General features: G+C 42.8%; 1 protein-coding gene across 1 annotated transcript in view; it reads left to right on the plus strand.

Moving 5' to 3' along the window:
• Positions 1-14,889: 14,889 nt before the first annotated feature.
• LOC311296716 (NACHT, LRR and PYD domains-containing protein 3-like) overlaps positions 14,890-23,313 on the plus strand; it is a 28,038-nt gene continuing 19,614 nt past the window's right edge. The window contains exons 1-6 of the mRNA XM_084418593.1: positions 14,890-15,111; positions 15,352-15,487; positions 15,690-15,782; positions 16,055-16,168; positions 20,787-20,900; positions 20,977-22,779. Coding sequence (XP_084274719.1) covers positions 15,438-15,487; positions 15,690-15,782; positions 16,055-16,168; positions 20,787-20,900; positions 20,977-22,779 — 2,174 coding nt within the window. The 5' untranslated portion in view covers positions 14,890-15,111; positions 15,352-15,437. The remainder of the gene's footprint in view (positions 15,112-15,351; positions 15,488-15,689; positions 15,783-16,054; positions 16,169-20,786; positions 20,901-20,976; positions 22,780-23,313) is intronic.

The raw sequence follows: 23,313 nt of genomic DNA on the forward strand, positions 1-23,313 counted from the left end.
TTGATTCTGTCTGTCTGCTCACATTACGGAAAGTCCCTGATTTGTTGATCCTAGCTACAAAGCTTTACGATTTGTTACTATTTCAGTACCGGTAATCTAAATTTTATAAGGACAGGAGAATGATTTTCATGGCCAGAAACTAATTTTCCTGGAATTATAAGAAGTGATAACTTTATTGAGAAGTTGATCTTACGGCCGTTTGCTGGACAAACAGATTGTTCGATCTGTAATAAGACTATTGATATATTAATGACGAACCATAACTCGTTGTGGTAATCATTCATATATACAATCGATCTATTTTCAGCTTTGATAATTTAATGTAACTGTAATATGTGATATATATTAATCATATTCCTGATTGATTATTAAAATTCCCTATTTGAGCTAATGTTAATGCAGTATTAATGCAGATACACACATGAATCACAATGTAAAGTTCAACACATGAGCTACTCCTCAATTACATGAAACTGCAGGACTGAGAGTCACACTGAAATACACACTTTCACACACAATCAACATTTCAGTCTCTTGACTTTAAACAGACTCGAGCTCAACACAGTCAGAACTGAGAAATGAAGAACATGCTGGATTCATTCTTACTGTTAATTATGTTCATCTTTCTGCATTGACACTTTCTAAAGGATTGTTTTTAATTTTGTAAAATGAAAACACACACACACACACACACACACACACACACACACACACACACACACACACTAATTGACACTCCATACATATTACATAGTACAGATCTAGCAAGTAACAGTAAAACTAGCCTATGTTGTGAATAGTGTCATTTATTAAATCAGATTTTGCACAAGACTGAATTTTATTATAGTGTAAATAAGAGATTATTTTTCCTGATTGAATGATACTTTAGATGTTTTATGATCATGTTTTGTGAAATTTTAGACCTCAAGCTAATGATCCCTCAAACATATTAATTTGTGCTTTAAGTTTGAACTTTCTCTTTAATAATGGATTCACTGCTACTGATCTGATCTGAACTGAGAGTGAAGTGTGTGTCATTGTTCTCTACAGGTTGAGTAAGTGTGGCGCCACAGATGAAGGTTTTGCTGCTCTGACTTCAGCTCTCCCAGCTAACAGGGAACGTTCTCAGAACATTGGCTAACGTTCTCTGAAAGTTCTCTAAAAGTTATCAAAAACGTTCTTGTTGTAACGTTATTATAACGTTGTGCCAACGTTATATGTCATTGATAAACGTTCTAAAAACGTTAGCATTAAAACGTTATTCTTACGTTGTTAGTGGAACGTTTTAAAAACGTTATTGTTAAAATATATATATTAAGATAAAAGTTCTCTTAAAGTTACCAAAGTAACGTTGTGCCAACATGTCATTGATAAACGTTTTAAAAAACGTTATTATGTTAAAAAATATATATTAGTCATTACAAATTAGTTATACAGCTTTTTATTCTGCAAATCAACTTCAGAAACATATAATTTGTAAATCCAGTGACACAACTAATGACACAATGCACTGACATTATTTAACTATTTCATTTAAATATTTTTTATGGTCAGAATAAAAAATCCCAGAATATAAAAGAATTATGTTCAGGAAAATAGCAGTATTCATTTAAGTTGAGTGCATTTTGCTTGTTGTATGAATTAGACACTTTTATCACAATGTTTTCACAATGATTAACTTAGATAAAAGTTCTCTCAAAGTTACCAAAGTAACGTTGTGCCAACATGTCATTGATAAACGTTCTAAAAACGTTAGCATCAAAACGTTATTCTTACTTGTTAGTGGAACGTTTTAAAAACGTTACTAAATTAAAACAAATAAACAACTTCAGAAACATAATTTTTATATACAGTGACACAATGCACTGAAATTTTTTTTGGGGGTTAAAATATTTATTCAAATATTATTATTAGTTTAGAAAAAAATCCCAGATATAAAATAATTATTTATTCAACAGGAAATAATTCAAAAAGTACAGTCAATTATAAATTTGGTTTTACCTCTAAAAAAAAAAAAAAAATTACAACTAGCGTTTTTAATAACTTTTGCAATTACAGTCAAAGAGAAAACAGGGAATGTGTTATGATGGACTGTAGTTCTCTTACGAGAGTTCTCTCGTACTGCGTTGAAAACGCTACGGGAAAAGTCTCTTTTCACGAAACACTGAAGCAAAAATTATCCTTTAATTTTTCATATATGTAAAACGCGTTGCGGCAGCAGCAGACAGCTGAAGCAAGACGGCTTGTCTGCTCATTGGCTGCTCTGCGGCAACTGCATAAGCCTATCGAGCGCAGGCTGATGCAACATCAGACCAATGAGGGCGCTTCGCGCCCTCCTCGCCACTTCCCGCCGAGACGGGCGTGGCTTACCTCTATAAAAGGAGCTCGAGAAGGCTGATTCACTTGATTTGAATCTCTTCAGCGAAGCGCACGCATCGCTGGATCACGGAAGCAGCGTCGTTCGAAGCAAGCACTTCAGCGGGACGAGCCCTCGAAGCCGCTGGCCTACGCCGCCTTCTACAGCCGTACCTGCTGCGCTTTCCGACGCCCATATCCTTTATTGTGCTCTGTTTTGTGTGTGTGTGTGAGTGTTCTCGTAGCACTCACCCCCTAAAAGAGCGGCGTCTTTCTAAAGATGCCTAAATCCTGCGGCTCGTGCAGAGCCCCACTCGCCGGGGGAGACGACCACGTCATTTGTGTTTCCTGCCTCGGTGAGGACCATGCAACGCTCGCACTCGCTGACGGCGGCTGCCCTCACTGCGAGCTTTTGCCTATGGTGGCTCTGAGGACCCGCCTGGCATCCTTCTCGAAGCCTGCATTCACCGCCGCGATGCCGTGCCGTAAGAAGCGCCGCTCGCAGCGGGTCCCGGAACCCTCTCCACCCCGACCAAGCTCGCCGGTTCGCCCGGCAGCTTCACCGACCTCCCCCGAATCACTTCCTGATGCTCAGCGCCCGCAGCCTGCCGCCGCTTCATCAGAGGAAGTTGTTTCGAAGGCCGCGTCAGGGGAAAAGGATTCCTGTTCTCTCCTCGCTTCAGGCAGTGAGGATTGGGCGAGCTCTGAGGACCTCGCGCCTCCTGCCCAAAAGCCCTCAGTGAGAGCCAGCATTGAGACGGAGCTCATGCGAGTACTCGCGTTGGCCGCGGCGAGCCTCGGCCTCGAGTGGTCTGCACCGGAGCCCCCCTCTCGCACCCGGCTCGATGGTAGCTTCCTCCCAGGTGAGCGCAATTCTCCGGAATCTAAGCCCGCTCCTTTTCTTCCTGAGTTACATGAAGAAGTTGCGAAGGCCTGGAACGCGCCCTACTCTGCGCGTACGCGCTCATCTGTGTCGCCTGCATTCTCCTCACTGGACAAGGCGAATGAACGAGGCTACCTCTCTCTGCCGCCGGTGGAACAGGCTATAGCGACCCATCTGTGCCCGCCCTCTGCTGGACGGCGGACTAAACCGGTGTTGCCTTCAAAAGCCTGCCGCATGACGTCGACGCTGCTCGCGCGAATATTCTCCGCCGCTGGGCAAGCCGCGTCAGCGCTACACACCATGGCTACATTACAGATATTCCAGGGTGATCTCCTCCGTAAATGGGACGAGGTTGGACCTGATGCAGTCTGTATTGCGGATTTGAGGAGTGCTTCGGACCTCACGCTCCGAGCCACCAAAGCTGCCGCACAAGCCATGGGACGCTGTATGGCTTCCGCCACTGTCGCTGAGAGGCACATATGGCTGACGTTCACGGAGATGGCCGATTCCGAGCGCATCGCGTTTCTCGACGCCCCGCTGTCTTCCGCTGGCCTCTTTGGTTCTTCTCTCTCCGAGTTCGTGGAGAGATTTACCGAAGCCCAGAAAGCGTCTCAAGCCTTCAAGCACTTCCTACCGAAGCGCTCTGGTTCCGCGGCGGGTCGAGACAAACGGACCCCGCGAACCTCACAGCCTCAGCCCCCGCCTTCGGCCTCCTCTTCGCAGCAGCCTCAACAGCGCAGCTCGAGACCCCGCTCTCGATCGAGCGCCCGGCGCCCCGCGCGCGCGCCGCGACCGAGGATTGTGGTGAAACCAGAGGCCCCGAAGAAGTCCTAGCCCGCCTAGGAAAGCGCAGGTGTGTGAGTCCCATTGCGGCCGGCCTCCCACCCAAGCGCCTCGCTGTCTCAGCCCCAAGCTTCGTGGCTGTCCCAGCGTTTTCTGCAAAGCGCAAGCCGGTACAAGTGCCCGCTTGCCTGCACTCAAAAGCCGTTTTTATGGCTACCCAGATATGTCTCGAAAAGAGTGTGATTTCTGGTGTCCCGGCCACGGCCGATGGTGCTATAAATGTAGTGTCGATGCCCACTCCTCTGTGCCCATCCATACACATAAGCACAGCCCTGCACTCAGGGCTCGCGCAAATAAAATCGACTCAGGTCGATTGCGCCCCCACATAGTAAAAGTGCCCACTACTCAGTGCCCACGAACACTATGTCTATCAGATCACAGGCTCTCTGTAAAAACGAGACCTGTGAGCGCGCGCGCTGCTTACACAAGCAGCGCGCCCCAAGCAGTAAATGTGCCCGCTCCCAGCCCACATCTACTCGCACACATGAGTCCTACGGGGCTCGCGCAGCCCTCCCTCACTCAGTCAAACACTGTTGTAAGGTCGAGGGCGAGCGCTCCGCCCGCTGTATTAAGCGCGCCCCCCGCCTCAAATGCCGCAGGCATAACGCCTATGTTTGTGAGCCCCGTAGCACCTCTGTCGCACGGCGAACAGAGCGCGCTCTGTATCCGGCCCCTAGCCAACCATGCAGATGCATGGGCAGCGCTTCCCGGGGTTTCGGACTGGGTCTTAGGCATTATAAAGAGAGGCTTCTCGCTACAGTTTTGTCGACGCCCTCCGCGCTTCACAGCGCGCGTCGAAACTTCGGTTCCGCTGAATGTAGCACACCTACTTCGCGCCGAAATATCAAAACTGATAAGCAAAGGGGCGATAGAGCTTGTCCCCCGTGTTCAAAGCGAACAGGGGATATACAGCAGATACTTTCTAGTCCCCAAAAAGGACGGCGGTATCAGACCCATTCTGGATCTAAGACGACTGAGCAGAGTATTAGTGAAACGCTGTTTCAAAATGCTCACAACCAGCAAAATTCTCGCGCATGTTCGCCGAGAAGACTGGTTCATGTCGATAGATCTGAAGGACGCGTATTTTCAAATACAGATAGCGTCACATCACAGGCGATTCTTGAGATTCGCCTTCGAGGGTCAGACATACCAGTATACAGTCCTGCCTTTCGGCTTGTCCCTGGCACCTCGTACATTTACGAAATGCATGGACGCAGCACTCGCTCCTCTCAGACTCAGAGGCATGCGAGTGCTGAACTATTTGGACGACTGGTTGATCCTAGCCCAATCACGATCTCAGCTCATAGAGCACAGAGCCATTTTACTCGATCACCTCGAGAATCTTGGTATCACGGTCAATTGGGCGAAGAGTTCACTGAACCCCAGCCAAACGATTCCGTTTCTGGGTATAGTTCTGGACTCACAGTCTATGACAGCGCGGCTGTCGCCACAGCGCGTGCTGAACATTCAGCGCGCGGCGATGTCTTTCCGCCGCGGCGCTTTCTCCCCGCTCAGAAAATTTCAAAGGATGCTGGGTCTCATGGCCTCAGCATCGTCAGTTCTCCGGCTGGGCTTGCTCCGCATGCGCCCGCTGCAGTTCTGGTTGAAAGCGCGGGTTCCGCGCAGAGCGTGGGTGTCCGGTCATTTACGCCTCAAGGTCGATCAGGACTGTGTCACAGCCCTGGTGCCTTGGATGGCGAACGACTGGTACCAATCAGGTGTAAGCCTGGGGACTTCCTCGAAGGTGAGGATGGTGTCTACGGACGCATCCACCTCGGGATGGGGAGCGCTGCTCGAGGGCAGACCGTCCTTCGGCCTATGGTCGGAACGGGAAAAGCTCCAACACATAAACTGCCTAGAAATGCTGGCAGTGCACAACGCGCTGACGCGTTTTTGTCCCCACATCAAGGACCAACACGTCATAGTCCGTTCGGACAACATGGCAGTGGTGTCCTACATAAATCGCCAGGGCGGTCTGAACTCCATACCCCTGTACAGGCTGGCGAAACGCCTCCTGCTATGGGCTCAGCACAACCTGCGCTCGCTGAGAGCAGTACATGTGCCCGGGCTGCTGAATGTGGGCCCGGACAGACTGTCCAGGAACAACGTTCCTACGGGCGAATGGTCTCTACACCCACAAACAGTCCGGCTGTTGTGGGAGAGATTCGGCAAAGCGGAGGTGGACCTATTCGCGTCCCGCGAAAATGCTCACTGCCCCGCATTCTTTTCAAAGACCGACAGCGCGCTGTCCCAAAAGTGCCCGCGCTGCCCGCTATACGCTTTTCCCCCCGTCTCCCTCCTGCCTCAGGTGTTGGAACGGGTCAGGAAAACGAAATGCCCAGTGCTGCTTGTAGCACCGTTCTGGAAGAACCAGGCATGGTTCCCAGTTCTGATGCAGTTAGCAGACATCGCTCCATGGCCAGTGCCGTTGAGGAGAGATCTCCTCTCGCAGGCCAGGGGCACGATCTGGCACCCACACCCGGAACTATGGTCCCTTCATGTGTGGGCGCTCAACGGATACCCGTTGGTCTCGCAGAGGGAGTCATGAATGCCATCACGGAGGCTAGAGCGCCGTCAACCAGGCGACTCTATGCTTCAAAGTGGTCGGTTTTCTCCGGCTGGTGTACAGCTCGGAGCCTCTCACCCCTCGAATGTGAGGTAACGGAGGTTCTCTCCTTCCTACAAGAGCTGCTGGATAAGGGCAGATCCCCTTCCACGCTCAAAGTGTATGTGGCGGCTATTTCAGCGTTCTCCGGTTCAACGCTGGGTCAGTCACTAGGAAGGAATGATTTAGTCATCCGCTTCCTCAGGGGAGCTAGGAGACTGAATCCACCCAGACCTCCGTCAGTCCCTATGTGGGACCTTTCTACGGTCCTGGCGGCCATGAAAGGTGCCCCTTTCGAGCCTATCCAGTCAATCAGCCTCAAACATTTGTCTTTCAAAACAGTGTTTTTGATGGCTCTCGCTTCAGTGAAGCGCATAGGCGATCTGCACGCGCTCTCCGTGAGCCCGACGTGCTTGGAGTTTGGTCCTAATGACTCTAAAGTCATACTCAAACCTAAGCACGGCTATGTGCCGAAATCCCTCAACACGCCTTTTCGGGCTCAGGTCATTTCCCTGGCTGCCCTGCCGGCGTCGAGTGAGGAAGGGGACTCGAGTTTTCTTTGCCCTGTTAGGGCTTTAAGAACTTATATGTCCCGCTCTGCTGCCTTTAGACAGACAGAGCAGCTCTTTGTCTCGTTCAGCGGACGTTCCAAAGGAACGGCTGTTTCGAAACAAAGTCTATCCAGATGGATAGTTGACGCCATAGCGCTGGCTTATACTGCCAAGGGCATTCAATGCCCGTTGGGAGTCAGAGCGCACTCTACGAGAGGCGTTGCCTCCTCGTGGGCTTGGTCCAGCGGGATTTCCTTACAGGATATATGTACGGCGGCAGGCTGGGCCTCTCCGTCTACATTTATCAGGTTTTATAACCTAGAGGTTCCCGCCTTACAGGCTAAGCTTTTGTCGGTGTAATCTAATTACAGGCGCAATGCGCTACCGACTATACTGGGCAGAACTGTGTAAGACCCACGTTTTCCCACATTAGTGCAGGCTCCCTACCCTGGCTATGTGATGTCATATTCGCGTCTGTGGACATGTCTATATAAGGACGGAGGAAACCCCTCCTGTCTTTAGACTCTCCCTGTGAGGTCATGTTAAGCCTGCGGACGCTACAATATAGGGAATTAAGGCTCCCCCCCTTATTCCCTGACTCTGTGTGAGTCTATCTGGTGATTATGCACTGTATGCCTGAAATAGCTTCCGGTGATCAGTGTTCTTATCCCAGCACGCACGGCGTTTTGCAAGGGGTTCCCGTAGCGTTTTCAACGCAGTACGAGAGAACTCTCGTAAGAGAACGTACTCGGTTACTAACGTAACCTCGGTTCTCTCTAGAAGAGGGAACGAGTACTGCGTTCCCTTGCCGTGCGTTTGGTTCACTCTGGTTCGCTTCGGCGATCAAAATCAAGTGAATCAGCCTTCTCGAGCTCCTTTTATAGAGGTAAGCCACGCCCGTCTCGGCGGGAAGTGGCGAGGAGGGCGCGAAGCGCCGTCATTGGTCTGATGTTGCATCAGCCTGCGCTCGATAGGCTTATGCAGTTGCCGCAGAGCAGCCAATGAGCAGACAAGCCGTCTTGCTTCAGCTGTCTGCTGCTGCCGCAACGCGTTTTACATATATGAAAAATTAAAGGATAATTTTTGCTTCAGTGTTTCGTGAAAAGAGACTTTTCCCGTAGCGTTTTCAACGCAGTACTCGTTCCCTCTTCTAGAGAGAACCGAGGTTACGTTAGTAACCGAGTACGTTTTATCTGATCATTCCCCACGTCCGAACGACCTATTACCTAAGATGGGCGTGGTTTTGCAGCGCACGACCCGTCAATCAAACACAGCGTCAGCGGGACAAGATGTCGGACACGGAGACGACAGCTTTTAGGTAAGTTGAATTTTGCGTGTTGTATGAATCAAATACTTGTATCAGTGCTAATTAACTTAGTTTTGCAGCAGTTGCTACTGTTTTAATAAAGTTAACTAGATCAACAGTTTGCATGAACTGTCTTGAGTAACGTAAACTGCTCCCGCAGTCCACAGAGCAGTTAACAACACTACACAAATATGTAGTTAAAACTGAAGAATAAACGCGAAATTACATTGACCTTTTCAATATAGCTACAGTAAACTGATTTTAATTTGAACGCGTTCTTGAGATTCAAAAGTTAATCGGCTAACGTTAGCTGCTAGCTTAGCTATGGCCCGGGTATTTCCCCCTCCAGTTATCTGTTTCATGTGTCAAGTTCGTCATCTGAAATCTGTAACTTATTTGTAATTTTATCGTGTAAGTCAGAGGTGTCAAACTCAGTTCCTGGAGGGCCACAACCCTGCAGAGTTTAGATCCAACCAGCTCCAAAAACACCTGCCTGGAAGTTTCTAGTAATCCTGAAGACCTTGATTAGCTGGATCAGGTGTGTTTAATTAGGGTTGGATCTAAACTCTGCAGGGTTGTGGCCCTCCAGGAACTGAGTTTGACACCCCTGGTGTAAGTTGTCCACAGTGTTTGCAGTTTTACAGGTTATAACAAGCTCCTATGTGACATTTAAAAAAGGAAGGATATCCCCAGGCTCCTCTTAAATTTGATATTTGGATCGAGCACTTGACAACAGTAATGGACCCTTTTCACAGACTGTAATTACGCGTTTTAACAACCATCAGTATTGCAAATTGTGCTAATTTATAATATACAGTGTATGGAAGGCCATATTTTCAATTCCTCCAGGCAGCTATTTTTTTTTTTTTGCTCAAATTGCGTTAAAATTTGTATTTATGGCTTGGTGCAGCAGTAAGTTGTAGGCGCAAATTTCTATGGTAACCGGCGCCTCTGGCGTTGCAGTGATGCAGAGCCGTTGAAAGAGAGTTGCGCAAAACTTTGATCTTGTGGTCACGTGGTTCATGTAGCTCTCAAAAGAGAGCCTAAGTCCCCCCCCTTTCGGTGGAATACCATGGGACCTTAATTTGGAAAAATATTGTATGGTAGCCAATGGCGAGAGACAACCACTGATCTATATAGATCAGTGGAGACAACAAATTATATTCGCAGCAATTTTTGCTAAATATTAACGCATAATATGCATTGATTACTACGAGGACCACATTAACTAGGGCATTTTATTCTGGGGAGTGATGGAGAGACAACATTAATGTTTTTCTTGAGTTTAACCCTCGTGTTTTCCTATATGATAATTGGGTCACACCCAAGTGACCAAACACCTTAAGTGTACCTTTTCATCAATTCAATAAATGTACTATATTTTAGTTCAATAATTATTTAAAGGAGCTGTATGTAAGAAATGTATTTCAATTAATCATAAAATGGCCCTGATATGTCACTAGACATTAAGAAATCATGTTCATTTCAAATACTTATATCACTGACAACAGTAGTACGGCCAGGATATTGTAATTTAAAAGTGATAGTTGCAGCCCTCAACTGATGTTGATGTTGTCATGTTGTGTTTTGGCCTGATGCACCGCCCTCCACCTATCTACCAATCACGAAGTCAGTTGTGTTTCAGCATCCGGGTTGCCAGCTCTGCTCTAGTTACCACAGCTGCAGCTACAAACGTGTCAGCCTATGTTCCTGCTGGATTCTGCAGCATATCTGGCAACCTCGAGTAAGGGGGGAGGGGGAGGGGATACACTGCTCTACAGTCATTTGAAAGTGATTGCAGTACCAGTTTTGGCCACAATCTTACATACAGTTCCTTTAATATTTTAATATTTTTGTTGCTTAATAATATTTGTGCAATAATTATGATCCATGACCTTTTAAAAAAATTTTTTGATTTAAGCAAAGTTATCATTAGATTGCAGTTTTGGGATGTGGCACGGCTCATTAATGCAATTTAAACTTTAAGAGTGCATTAAAATAGAAACAATGCAAAGTCCTTGAGCATGAAAAGCAATATAAATTTTGTAGCATCTGGCTCTGGGCTTAGGGACAAGAGCAGAGAGCTTGTCTCGTATCTTCATGTGTTCTCTCAATATTCCAAAGCAGATTAAACTTTTTGTAAATTGTCAGAAAATTTAATTAGATATTGTGCATGAGCAAGTACAGCATCCCAGTGCTTTTATACTAATCTCACCACACTTTAATACAACACTGTTTTATTTTCTCCCTGCAGTATCTCCGGAGATCCTCTCAGGGTTCAGTCCAGTCCAGTCCGATGCGCTGGAAGTGGAAGCTGATGTGATTGTGGATAATGTCATTTAAAATGTTTTTGGTTTTTTTAGCTTGCTGATAGGTAGGGTTAGGTAAAGAGGTTGTTTTAGTTTTGTTTCATGTTTCATTATTTTGAAGTTTAATCAGTTTGTTCTATGTTAGTCCAGGTTTATTTTCATGTTAATTTCATATTTCAATTTAACCCAAGTCGGTTTCAATTGTATCTGTATCTTGAAATAAACTACACTTTGGTTCACTTCAGCTCGTCTTCAATGGACTACATTACACATATTATAGACATGATTCATGGGTCTTTTTGATTTTAAAGTAACAACATGTAACTTTTCAACCTTCATAATATATTTCCAAGACCCTTGTGATGGTACATCGACTTACAATAGGTTGAATGAGACGTCTGCCATAGCCTGACGGGGTCTGTATCGCTTTTACTGGCACTATGTAACTTCGGGGTGCGGGTAGTAACCAGCGCTCAAAAAGAACTACAAAATTCGACTGCTTTACGGCATACGTCACTTTGCCCACCACTTCCTCAAATGTGGCCAACCAGCGCGTTTGTTTTCGTACGTCTGTTTTCGTCATGGCTGAAGCAGCAGCGAAACGTAAGAAGTCCAAGGTTTTGTCGGAGTAGAGTCGGAAGAGGAAAAGGGAGAGTGATAAACTGAAAGGCAGGAAGAGGATCAATATTGGTCGAGCGTTTGCACGCTGGCGTTAGCTTATGGAGGAGGAGAGTTACCAGACCGATGCTGACTTGGCCGTCATGCTGTTGAACTAGTAAGTAACTGTAAATTGCTTGCATACTATCTTTAGTTTTTCTAATCTGTTGTCTGCCTGGCTACGTTACGGAAACTATCTGGTCCTCCATTTATTTATCTTCATGAATCAGCTAGTAGATGAGCGAATTATCAATCTGGTAGCTAGTAAACACTAACATGGTAGTTTTAGATGGTTAGGATGCTATCGCTATCATTCTCGTTCAGATTTGAGCATTGCAATCGACATGCAAATCGCAAATGTTTGAGTTAAAATGTTTAGTCTACTAAACATGTATAAATTATGAAAGGGGGAAGATTAATAATATTATCATTGCCCATATGAAAAAAACCTGCATGCTTCATATACAGTAACCGTAAATCGTTTTACGACAGCGGTAATGGACAATTCCGCTTCCAACCTGTAGGGCGACCGCAGAGGAAAAGTTCCATGTTGTTGCTTTAATGAATGAATGCGTTTTCATATTAATCTAGTGAGTCTATGATTCAATCACCCATTCATAAAGACAGTCGCTTGCTTTTGTCACTGAATATTCAATCGATTTGTTTAAACTAGAACTAACTGTGCGTTCACACCGCCGCCGACTTGAGCTTCCAAAGTTACCGGAAGTCATTCATTTTCAATGGAAGCTGGCTTCTCTCAGCTGCAAGGAGCGTCAAATTCCTCGGCGTCGCGTTTTGGGCGTTTTGAGCGTCAATCTGAAAGTTGAGAGAAGCTCAACTTTATGGTAATGAGCTATGACGCGGTTCAGCGGCAAGCAGCGGCAAACGCCAGCAACGAATCGGAATATAGACGTCCTTCGCGCTGGCTGATTCCGGAGAAACATACGATGTAAACTTTCGTTCCTACCAAAACATTAGTTCCGAGAAAAAATATTAATTGCAGAGTTTAACCATCATAGAGTAAAAGTGTATCATTTGCATGTGTTTTAAAGTCCTGTCAGCTTGACAGGGCATAAGAACTAGCAGAGAGAGAACCCCGGCCGCGCGCGCGCACTCACCCGAGCGCTGTCTTGAATGCAAGACTCTTGCTCTCTCTCTCCTTCTCGCGCATATTTATCAAAATCAATTGATACGGTGGTATCGAAAAAAAAACTCTCCAGGGATGAAATGTTTTCTGTGTTGACAAATCTTGCGCGATATCCTAAATTGCCGAATGCATTGTTTTTTCTGTTTACATTTCATGGTGTGACACTCCTCTTCTCCCATGATCGAACACAGAATGTTGCTACGTCAGAGCGGCCAAAGCGTCAACAAGCTTCCCCGTACTTTTTGACAAGCGTCTTTGACTGAGCGGCCAGAGCTTCTTTGCAGCTCAAGTCGGCGGCGGTGTGAACGTACAGTTAGTGGCAAAGAAAAATGGGGCGTGGCAACTGCAGGACAGAGAGGAAAACTTCCAAACACTACTGATTTCATTTGATTGGTAACTTTTGTGTCTTATTATTCTAACTCTATTTATGAATTTGTCATAAAAGATGAAAATTAATGATGTTAAAAATGCAATTTGACAATTTATAGTAAATCCCCTTATAAAGGGAAGGTGGATTTGTCATTGATCAGAAGGTGCTTCTAAACTTTTTAAATTAAAAATAAATGTAAGAGGAGGAGAGCCCTGCATCCAAATTAAGTTTAGGATCTCACATGGTAATGCTGCCCTCTTCTATCTTGTGTTTTTCTCAGATGCAGTCCGACGGAATGCCCTGACCAAGGATTCCACAGAGAAGGAAATTGAGATCCTCATCACCAGATGGCTGCAGCTTGCCTCTGATAGGGATGGTGGCCGGAGCCAGAGGGCAAACAGGCAGACAACATAGACCAAAGTGTGTGTGTGTGTGTGTGTGTGTGTGTGTGTACGTGCGAGCGAACGTGTGTGTGTGTACGTGCGAGCGAATGTGTGTGTGTGTACGTGCGAGCGAGCGAACGTGTGTGTGTGTGTGTGTGCGTGTGCGAATGTGCGTGTGTGTGTGTGTGTGCGAACGAACGTGTGTGTGTGCGAACGAACGTGTGTGTGTGTGTGCGTGCGAACGAACGTGTGTGTGTGTGTGTGTGTGTGTGTGTGTGTGTGTGTGTGTGTGTGTGTGTGTGTGTGTGTGTGTGCGCGTGCGAACGAGCAAGCATGATGAGCCGACTATGGTTAAGTGTGATCCAATAAAAAAATGCATTTAATGAACCTGTCTTCCTTGTGCTGTTTTATTTTCAGTTTATCTTGCATAAATAACGGTTGCTAAGATATTTTAGTAGGCTATTATCCTGACATGAATGAATTAAATAAGGTTTAAATAAGCCCTCTCACTCGGGGTTCCGCAATCGGGCCGCATATACTGCCGAGGATCGGCCGAGTGTTTAATCGGGCCGCGTCAAAACCGAGCGCTCGCAGAGCAATCGGACCTAGATTCATGCCGAGGATCGGCCGAGTGTTTAATCGGGCCGCGTCAAAACCGAGCGCTCGCAGAGCAATCGGACCTGCCGAGGATCGGCCGAGTGTTTAATCGGGCCGCGTCAAAACCGAGCGCTCGCAAAGCAATCGGACCTAGATTCATGCCGAGGATCGGCCGAGTGTTTTTGCCTTAATGGGGCCGCTGTAGGCCCGCGCCTTTTTTGCTAGCTGGGGTCCTACTGAATCAAAAGGTGTGCATGTAAACAAAATGAATGGCGACGAGAAAGCAAAAGACGTATCCCTTTGGGCGATCTCGAAATCCCGGCCGGACATGTCCTGGAATATGGTCACCCTAAGTTAACCCGAATAAGATTGTGTACTAAATAAATGATTGCTGTCACTGCCCCTGCTTGTCTCTTCGGATTAAAGAAATCTGCTTAATATTGACGATATATCCGCTCCCTCGTGAGAGACAGATCTGCATGTCAGGTCCTTATAGTTGCAGCATTCAAAATAGCCTGTATCATGATTGACATGATTCACGTGATTGTTAAAAGGTTTTGTAGGTTTTGTACGTTTTCATCTTTTATTATTTTTGGCTAATTACCACCATGTTGGGCTGCGTGTCTATTTTTCTTAAATGCATCAACTCAGAATGGCTAATGTTGGTTTGATTGATTTGTGTTACATAAGAAAATATTTTTTTGTCTGCCTGATTTAATACGGTGGTTCGGGTCGCGGTCTTTATGTCAATAGGGTAGGGCACGGAATAAAAAATAAAAAAAAATTAGTGATATATATTTCATATTCTGTTTAGTTGCTATTACTAGTGCGGGTTTACCAAACAGAACCCGTGCGCGTGCAGGACTCAGAGCGCGCGTAACGTGATGCCATCATTGTTTTGCGCGTAATAAATAAAAAGTGAAAGTAAATGATCAGAGTTAATGTTTCGCCATTTAAACAGCCAGAATCGATTCTATACTGAGCATCAAATGCAAAGTGTTTCATGGAAACCTTCACAAAAGCTAAGACACGAATGTTCGTGCAACTACTTGATAGAAACGGCGGTGGAGTTTGTGAATCTGAATGTGATCAAACGTTGATCAAGGTGAGTGTTCAGGTCTCGTGACGTTTTACGGGTGACTTCCGCATTTAGGCCAATGTTCGCCTATTTCAATATTAAGGCCCATTAGTTATTTTATATGTGTTTGATATTTTTTTTATTTAAAACATGGTTTCGTTGTTTCGTGTTGTCTGTGGTTTATTTAGCATGTGTGTTTAATATACGACTAGCATTGTGTATTTGAGTGAACGCCGCGTCTCATGATCCTGTTTCTCTGAATCTCAGGCTCCGTTCAGCTGAATTATTGTTTGTCATTTCCATTCAGAGTCAGTGGTGAAGATCAGATTCTGTTTCAACTGTTCAGCTTCATTATGGATGAAACTCAAACATCCAGAGATGAAAATTTTTATCCAGGTTGCAGGTATTTTGAATAAACTCCATATTAAATCATTTTTAAATTATAGGCAAGAAGATGTTTTTAAGTTAAAATTTTATTAAAGTTAAAAAGTTGAAGTCTTTAATTTTATTGAAAACAATAAGACCAACCATTTTTTTAATTAAAATACCTTTTAAGAACTTATATTAAATATTATTATCACCAATATAACATTTTTATGTTATAGTTCAGTTCATCAGAAGAGATCAGAAGAGCCCAGCTGTGTGAGGAGTGACGTGTCTATGGATTTTAAGAGTGCAGATACACAACATGATATCAGGTATAATGTTTCTGTGAAAATATGACTAATACAGCATGATATTTTTTTTATTATCAGAATAATATTGGTGATATTTTCTTCAAGATATGAGAAATTCCTATTTATGTGTAGCTAATATTTTAATGTAGTGTTACTCACATGAGAGACGTATAGAGAGCACTTAGTTCATTTTACAGGTTTTTTTATTAACATTGTGAAAATAAATTCTTTAAGGCTAAATTATATAAAATGAAATATTTCAATGTATTAACTTTAATCTATTTTTGTTATAGTTTAGTTCATCAGAAGAGATCAGAACCAGAGCCCAGCTGTGTGTCTATGAGGAGTGACACGTCTATGGATTTTATAATACATTTTAAGAGTGAAGATACACAGACTGATCTCAGGTATTACATTTCTATAAAAATATTATTATAATATGGCATTTTATATTATCAAAACATTATCAGTAATATATTGTACAAGAAATGAATAATGTTCAAGAAGAATGTTTTAATGTAATAAAACAGCTTCAAACTCCTGCTGAGTTCCAGTCTAGTAATGTTTTGCGTCTTTTTCACTTTAATGTACGCAGTCTGGTAAACAAAATAGACTTATTAAGAATATGGGCTGATTCGACGAACTCTGACATTATTGTTCTCTCAGAGACTGTCACGTTGTGGGTTGTTCCTTGTTCCTGTTTCATGTATGTCATGTGATCCCTTGTTCAAGTCATGTGATCCTGCCATGTGTTCCCTTGTCTAATGTGTCATGTTGTCATTAGGCTTGTTTGACTTGAACCGGCGCTGCACAGACCGATCGGTTTATGACATCAAAGTACCGCGAGAGCAATTCAAAAGCATAAGGAGCCATCTACAGCAATAAAGTCCAGCAAGATAAAGTTGTTTTATGCGAAACCATAGACCTTTATCTACAGATCAAGTATAATAAATAGTAGGCTAACATTGATTCATCTTGAAAAGAGTTTCATCGTGTTAACTGTCGTAACCGAACGCGACGCGCTGTTTGAATGCTGAGTAGGGAATAATTGACGACAGGCCGTTGAATTATTAGAAAAATAATGCAAAGCGGAGCAATGCAATAATGCAAATGCAATAATGCGAAGCGGAGTGGCCGTTACCTCGGGTGTGCATTATTTTTCTAATAATTCAACGGCCTGAAGTCAATTATTCCGCTTATACTACAGTTACCACACCTCGAAACATTGTTCAGATTATGTATTTCAAGACGTTTGTAAAGTTGTTGTCATTAAAACGCTCTTGTATGTAGGACTAATTTCTTAAGCATCTAATCCCATCCCTCCGTTGCTAATTCCAAAACGTCATTTTAGAGTTAGTAACGGAGGTTTGAGCCATTGATAGCAGACTAGCTGGGGACACACGTCTAGCTGACACATTCTCTGACTGTTTTCATCGACTGCAGCAGATTTTAAACACCGACTTTGAACACAGACTGAACGCACTGAACACGCGTTTGGGCATGATCAGTCATAAGTATCAAATTACATTTATAACCGGCCTTAAAGTGTGTCCCCGGCTTTATGCAGTTAATGCAGTTATTAGAGAGAGATGTTGCAATAATGAGACAGAAAAGCATGTGTATCAATATTATTATTTATTTATTAATTCAATTAGTTTTAATTAATTCGTTCATTCTTTTTTTTTTTTCTATTATTGACAGATGACAGTAGACTAGCCAAATAAATGAAACACAAAGCCCTTTAACAAGTAGGCCTATCAATAATTTATTTGTTATATTATATGCAATAAAAATCCGTGCTGCAGGACCATCCATTTATTTAGCCTATATTCAGTTTCATTTTCTATTGATTATAGATAGGACTATATACTTTATTTATTATAAATTAAACTGCATGTTTCCATTGATTGTGAAGCTAGACATTGAAAATTGCAGATCAAGCGCATGGGGCTAAATGTTTTTTTCTTGTTATGAATTGTATCCTATTTTCCGTTATTACAGTTGACTACGCGAAGTTATATGGAACTGTAATGCGGTCAAGACCTGCCTGGAACTACTTTAGCCGTGCGTTTCCCTGAAAATAATGCACACCTTAGAACGTTCGTCAACCAATCAGATTCAAGCATTCAACGGCCCTGTAGTATAAATGAAGAATGATTGACAGCCGCTGCTGAGGGAAACGTTTACGTGAGCTTGAATTTAACAACTTAAATATTCATTTCTATATCAAATTATACTATATAATGGCTTCAGAACACTTTTAATATTGTGCACGAAAACTTATGGTCCTTTATAATGTTTTTGTGCCTTTTGTGGGGCTTAACAATAACACAGAATAGTATCGGATTTGGATCGGCCTTGTCTGACCGATACCCGATCCGGCAAAAATGGCAGTATCGGAGCGGTGCATCCCTGTAAACAGCTTTGTGCAGCAGCCATGTTGATCACAAATTATATTATTAAATGTTTGGATCAAATACGGCGCCAGGATTCCAGTTTTGGATGGGCCAGGCCAATTGTGGGTGGGCCTTAAATTAAAAACGTTAAATTAAAAGCGTTATCCAATCACTGTTTAACCTAATAAAAATGACTGACTAATATACTGTTATATTATCTGTGTGTATACATAATATAGATTTTAATAGCTTGATGCTCTTTAAATATTTTGTTGCATTGTAAAAAGTTTCAGTGCATAGGACGGACTATCCGCGATTGCTTTCCATGGTTCTGACCAAAGAAGAGCGCTTTGGAATCTCCATTACGTATCAAACGCATCATACCTGGGCTGCGTTTCCAGATAACGTTGTCTCTTAGCGCACTACGAAGACTCTTAAGGTATAACTTAACTAAAGGTATACTACCACTAAAGGTATACCATTGCTAGGCGTCTTCAGGGCTATCATCCACTCGCGAGGCAAAGACGCTGAGAGGCAGAGGCGCTGGCGCCCTCCTAGCAACGGCACTGGTCGTGCTAGCATCCTGGGGTGGCAGAGATGAAGATGTGCTAGGTGATGTGGGCTAGGGTCTGAGGGCTGGGTTGGAAAATATGTAACATCATTATGTTTTTTAATTTAATCAATGTTGATTATGAAAGTGAGCATGCAGCATGATACATCATGAGATGCGCAATATTTTTAGAGACATGGAGTGGGTAAAACATGATTTTGACCACTTCATTGAGTTTTGTTTTGTAGAAAGACTCTTTTTAAAAGATTTTCGTTTTGTATAAATTGTATCTTAATTTTGATCAATGTTTTATCAACCAATTGCCTGTATTTAATAAATAAGAAGCAAATATAGAGTAAATTGTTATAAATACGTATAACTAGATGAAAAACTGGGTTTTAATGTACATATTGAAAATCTCTTAAAAAGCTTAGACCAAGCTTTCCTTTTTCGTATAAAGAAATGTTTTCGTTTTGAAGCAAGAAAGAGAATTATTCAAAGTTGTTTCCTCTCAGTGTTGAATTACGGTGATGTGATTTATATGCATGCAAATTCATCTTCACTAAAAAAGTTAGATTGTGTATACCACCGCTGCCTTACGCTTTGATGAGTGCCTCTTTAAACTCTCATCATTGTACCTTGTATGAATTGGTGGGTTGGACGTCTTTGTTTCAAATGAGAAAAATACACATGTTGATGTTTATTGCTAAGGCATTGTTAGGCAAATTACCAATTTATATCTGTCGTCTTTAATCTTATTACACCTGTAATTATAGCACTAGATCTGGTGCTAAACTCCCTGGTTATAGAAACGAGCTGCAGAGTAAAATAATGATAGAAACACTCCCCCTCTTTAAAAGTTTTTAAAAATCTCTTATGGACCAATTTAAAAGAGACCTGTGCATGTTTTAAGTAGCTTTTGTTCTGTCATTTTTATGAGTGCTAGGTAAAATTGTATGTAGATTATTAGTTTTATGTTTGTATGTTGTTTATGTGAAACTTTTTGTGCTGCCATTTTGGCCAGGACTCCCTGGAAGAAGAGATTTTATATATATAATATAATATAATATAATATATATATATATATTTCTTTTTTTTATGCATACAGTATAGTGTTGCTCACACAGAGAGACATCTCTGAAACAACTAATTTCAATGTACAATTTTGTAATAATAGTGTCACATGCCCGTCCTGTCTTGTCATGCACATGGGTGTTTTATTGTTTTGAGCCATGTGCTCGTGTCTGTCGTTTAGCCCCTCCCATCTTGTTATCCAGTTATTGGTTAATTTGCCCCACCTGTTGTGTTCGTTACTCTCCTTTGTTTGTTCCCCTATTTAGCCTCCTTGTGTTTGTAGTCTTGTGCTGGTTCGTTGTCTTGTAATGTTCTCCTGTTCTCCCGTGACCCGTTTGGTATGTTCCTTTTTGAAGTTGTTGTTTTGTATTTAGTTATGTTTTCCCCTTTGTGGGTTTTGTTTTGTGTTTTGTTTTCTCTTTATTGGTGGTAGGGGAACAGATTCGGAAACCCGTACTGCTGGATCTAAACATACTTCTTTTTGCTGAGTCCTCGAAATGGCTGGTTCGTTCTGTCACGTAGCGACTAAAGAAACTCAGGGAGGACTCAATTGCAAAAAGGAAAATAATGTTTATTTACAAAAGAGAAAACAAAACACAAAACAAAACCCACAAAGGGGAAAACATAACTAAATACAAAACAACAACTTCAAAAAGGAACATACCAAACGGGTCACGGGAGAACAGGAGAACATTACAAGACAACGAACCAGCACAAGACTACAAACACAAGGAGGCTAAATAGGGGAACAAACAAAGGAGAGTAACGAACACAACAGGTGGGGCAAATTAACCAATAACTGGATAACAAGATGGGAGGGGCTAAACGACAGACACGAGCACATGGCTCAAAACAATAAAACACCCATGTGCATGACAAGACAGGACAGGCATGTGACAAATAGTGTAAATTAAATAATCATAAAGAGTGAATGTTTATTGATAAATGGATATGTAATATGTTGAATAATATGGCAAATATGTATAACTTTAAACTCTGTTATAGTTCAGTTCATCAGAAGAGATCAGAACCAGAGCCCAGCTGTGTGTCTATGAGGAGTGACGCGTCTATGATTCGGCCAGTAGATTTTAAGAGTGAAGATACACAGTCTGATCTCAGGTATTACATTTCAACAAAATATATAATTAAAAAAAGACATTGAGTTTATTAATGCTGTGGTATTTTCATTTTACAGCCATGAATTCCTCAACAGGTTTAGATCAAATCTGATGAAGAAGTTTGAGTGTCTGTATGAGGGAACGGCACAGCAGGGAAACCCAACACTCCTGAATGAGATTTACACAGAGCTCTACATCACAGAGAGTGAGAGTGGAGAGATCAGTAATGAACATGAGGTGAGACAGATTGAGACACAATCCAGGAGAGCAGCAACAGAGGACACACCGATCAAATACAAAGACATCTTTAGACCTTTGACTGGACAAGACAAACCCATCAGAACTGTGCTGACAAAGGGAGTCGCTGGAATTGGAAAAACAGTCTCTGTGCAGAAGTTCATCCTGGACTGGGCTGAAGAGAAAGAGAATCAGGACGTCCAGCTCATATTTCCTCTTCCTTTCAGAGAGATCAATCTGATGAAGGACAAAACACTCAGTCTTTCAGATCTTCTTCATGTCTTTTTCCCTGAAACTAAAGAAATAGAAATATCCAAAGACAAATATAAAGTGTTGTTCATCTTTGATGGTCTGGATGAGTGTCGTCTGTCTCTGGATTTTCAGAGCGATGTGAGGTTGTGTGATGTAAGTGAATCAGCCTCAGTGGACGTGCTGCTGACGAACCTCATTGTGGGGAATCTGCTTCCCGCTGCTCTCATCTGGATCACCTCCAGACCAGCAGCAGCCGATCTCGTCCCCTCTGAGTGTGTCCATCGAGTGACAGAGGTACGAGGCTTTAATGAGCCACAGAAGGAGGAATACTTCAGGAAGAGAATCAGTGATCAGAGTCTGGCCAATACAATCATCACACACCTGAAGTCATCAAGGAGCCTCTACATCATGTGCCACATCCCAGTGTTCTGCTGGATCTCAGCCACTGTTCTGGAGAAGATGTTGAGCGAAGCAGAGACTGGAGAGATTCCCAAGACTCTCACTCAGATGTACACACACTTCCTGATCCTTCAGACCAACATCAAACATGAGAAGGACTATGAGAAGAACGTGACAGATGAAGACATGATCCTCAAACTGGGCAAACTGGCTTTTCAGCAGCTTGTGAAAGGCAATGTGATCTTCTATGAGGAAGACCTGAGAGAGTGTGGCATTGATGTGACAGAAGCATCAGTTTACTCAGGATTGTGCACTCAGATCTTCAGAGAGGAGTTTGGCTGGTTTCAGGGGAAAGTCTTTTGCTTTGTTCATCTGAGCGTTCAGGAACATCTAGCGGCTCTATATGTGCATCTCTACTATATAAACAACAACAGAAATGTGTTTGACCCAATCACCAAACAGAGTTTGCGGTCTAAAGTCAATGACTTGCTTCAGCTCATGTTTAAACATGTTTCATTATCTGCGCTGCATCAGAGAGCTGTGAATGAGGCTCTACAGAGTAAAAATGGACATCTGTACCTTTTCCTGCGGTTTCTTCTGGGTCTGTCAGTGGAGTCTCATCAGAATCTCCTACTAAGACTAATGAAACAGACAAGAACATCTGACAGCAATGAGAAAACAGTTGAGTACATCAAGAAGAAGATCAGGACCATTGACTCTCCAGAGAAATCCATCAATCTGTTCCACTGTCTGAATGAACTGGGTGATCATTCACTAGTGGAGGAAATACAACAGTATCTGAAATCTGGAAGAATAAAGAAAGCCAAACTCTCTTCATCTCAGTGGTCAGCTGTAGTCTTTGTGTTGTTGACATCAGAGGAGAAGCTGGACAAGTTTGATATTAATGATTTTGTTGGACGAGACAATAAAACTGAACAACTAAAGGTTCTTCAGAAACTTCTTCCTGTGATTAAAGAATCCAGATCAGTTCAGTAAGTATCAATCAGAACAATCAGTTCACTGTTAAAACATTAGGAAAATAACAGTTAATAAATCTTCAGCGCTGTAGATGTTGTCTAGAGTTCAGTGGTCAGTATTTTGATGTGTTTCTTAAACCGTGACAGTGTAAAATTCCTTCAGGCATACAAACAAAGTCAGAAAATTTGTGTATGAATAAATAATTCAGGTTTACTAGTTGAATGTTCTTGCACATAAAGAAGGAATTTAAATATTTAAAAGAAATGATAAAAGAAATTAAGACCAAGCAAACAACTGGAGAAACAGCTCAGTTATCAAGTAGCTCAAATCTCCTAAAAAAAAAAAACATTTGATGTATGGTTTACATAGCAGTCATACATTTAAATTTTTACTATTAGATGGACAATTAAATATTAACTTTTATTTTTCTTGATTGAATGATACTTTAGATGTTTAATCATGTTTTGTGACATTTTAGATCAAACGTGTTCATTTTTGCTTTAAGTTTGAACTTTCTCTTTAATAATGGATTCACTGCCAAACTGATC

The sequence above is a fragment of the Rutilus rutilus genome (genome assembly GCF_951802725.1).
Source record: "Rutilus rutilus genome assembly, chromosome: 9".
Taxonomy (NCBI): Eukaryota; Metazoa; Chordata; class Actinopteri; order Cypriniformes; family Leuciscidae; genus Rutilus; species Rutilus rutilus.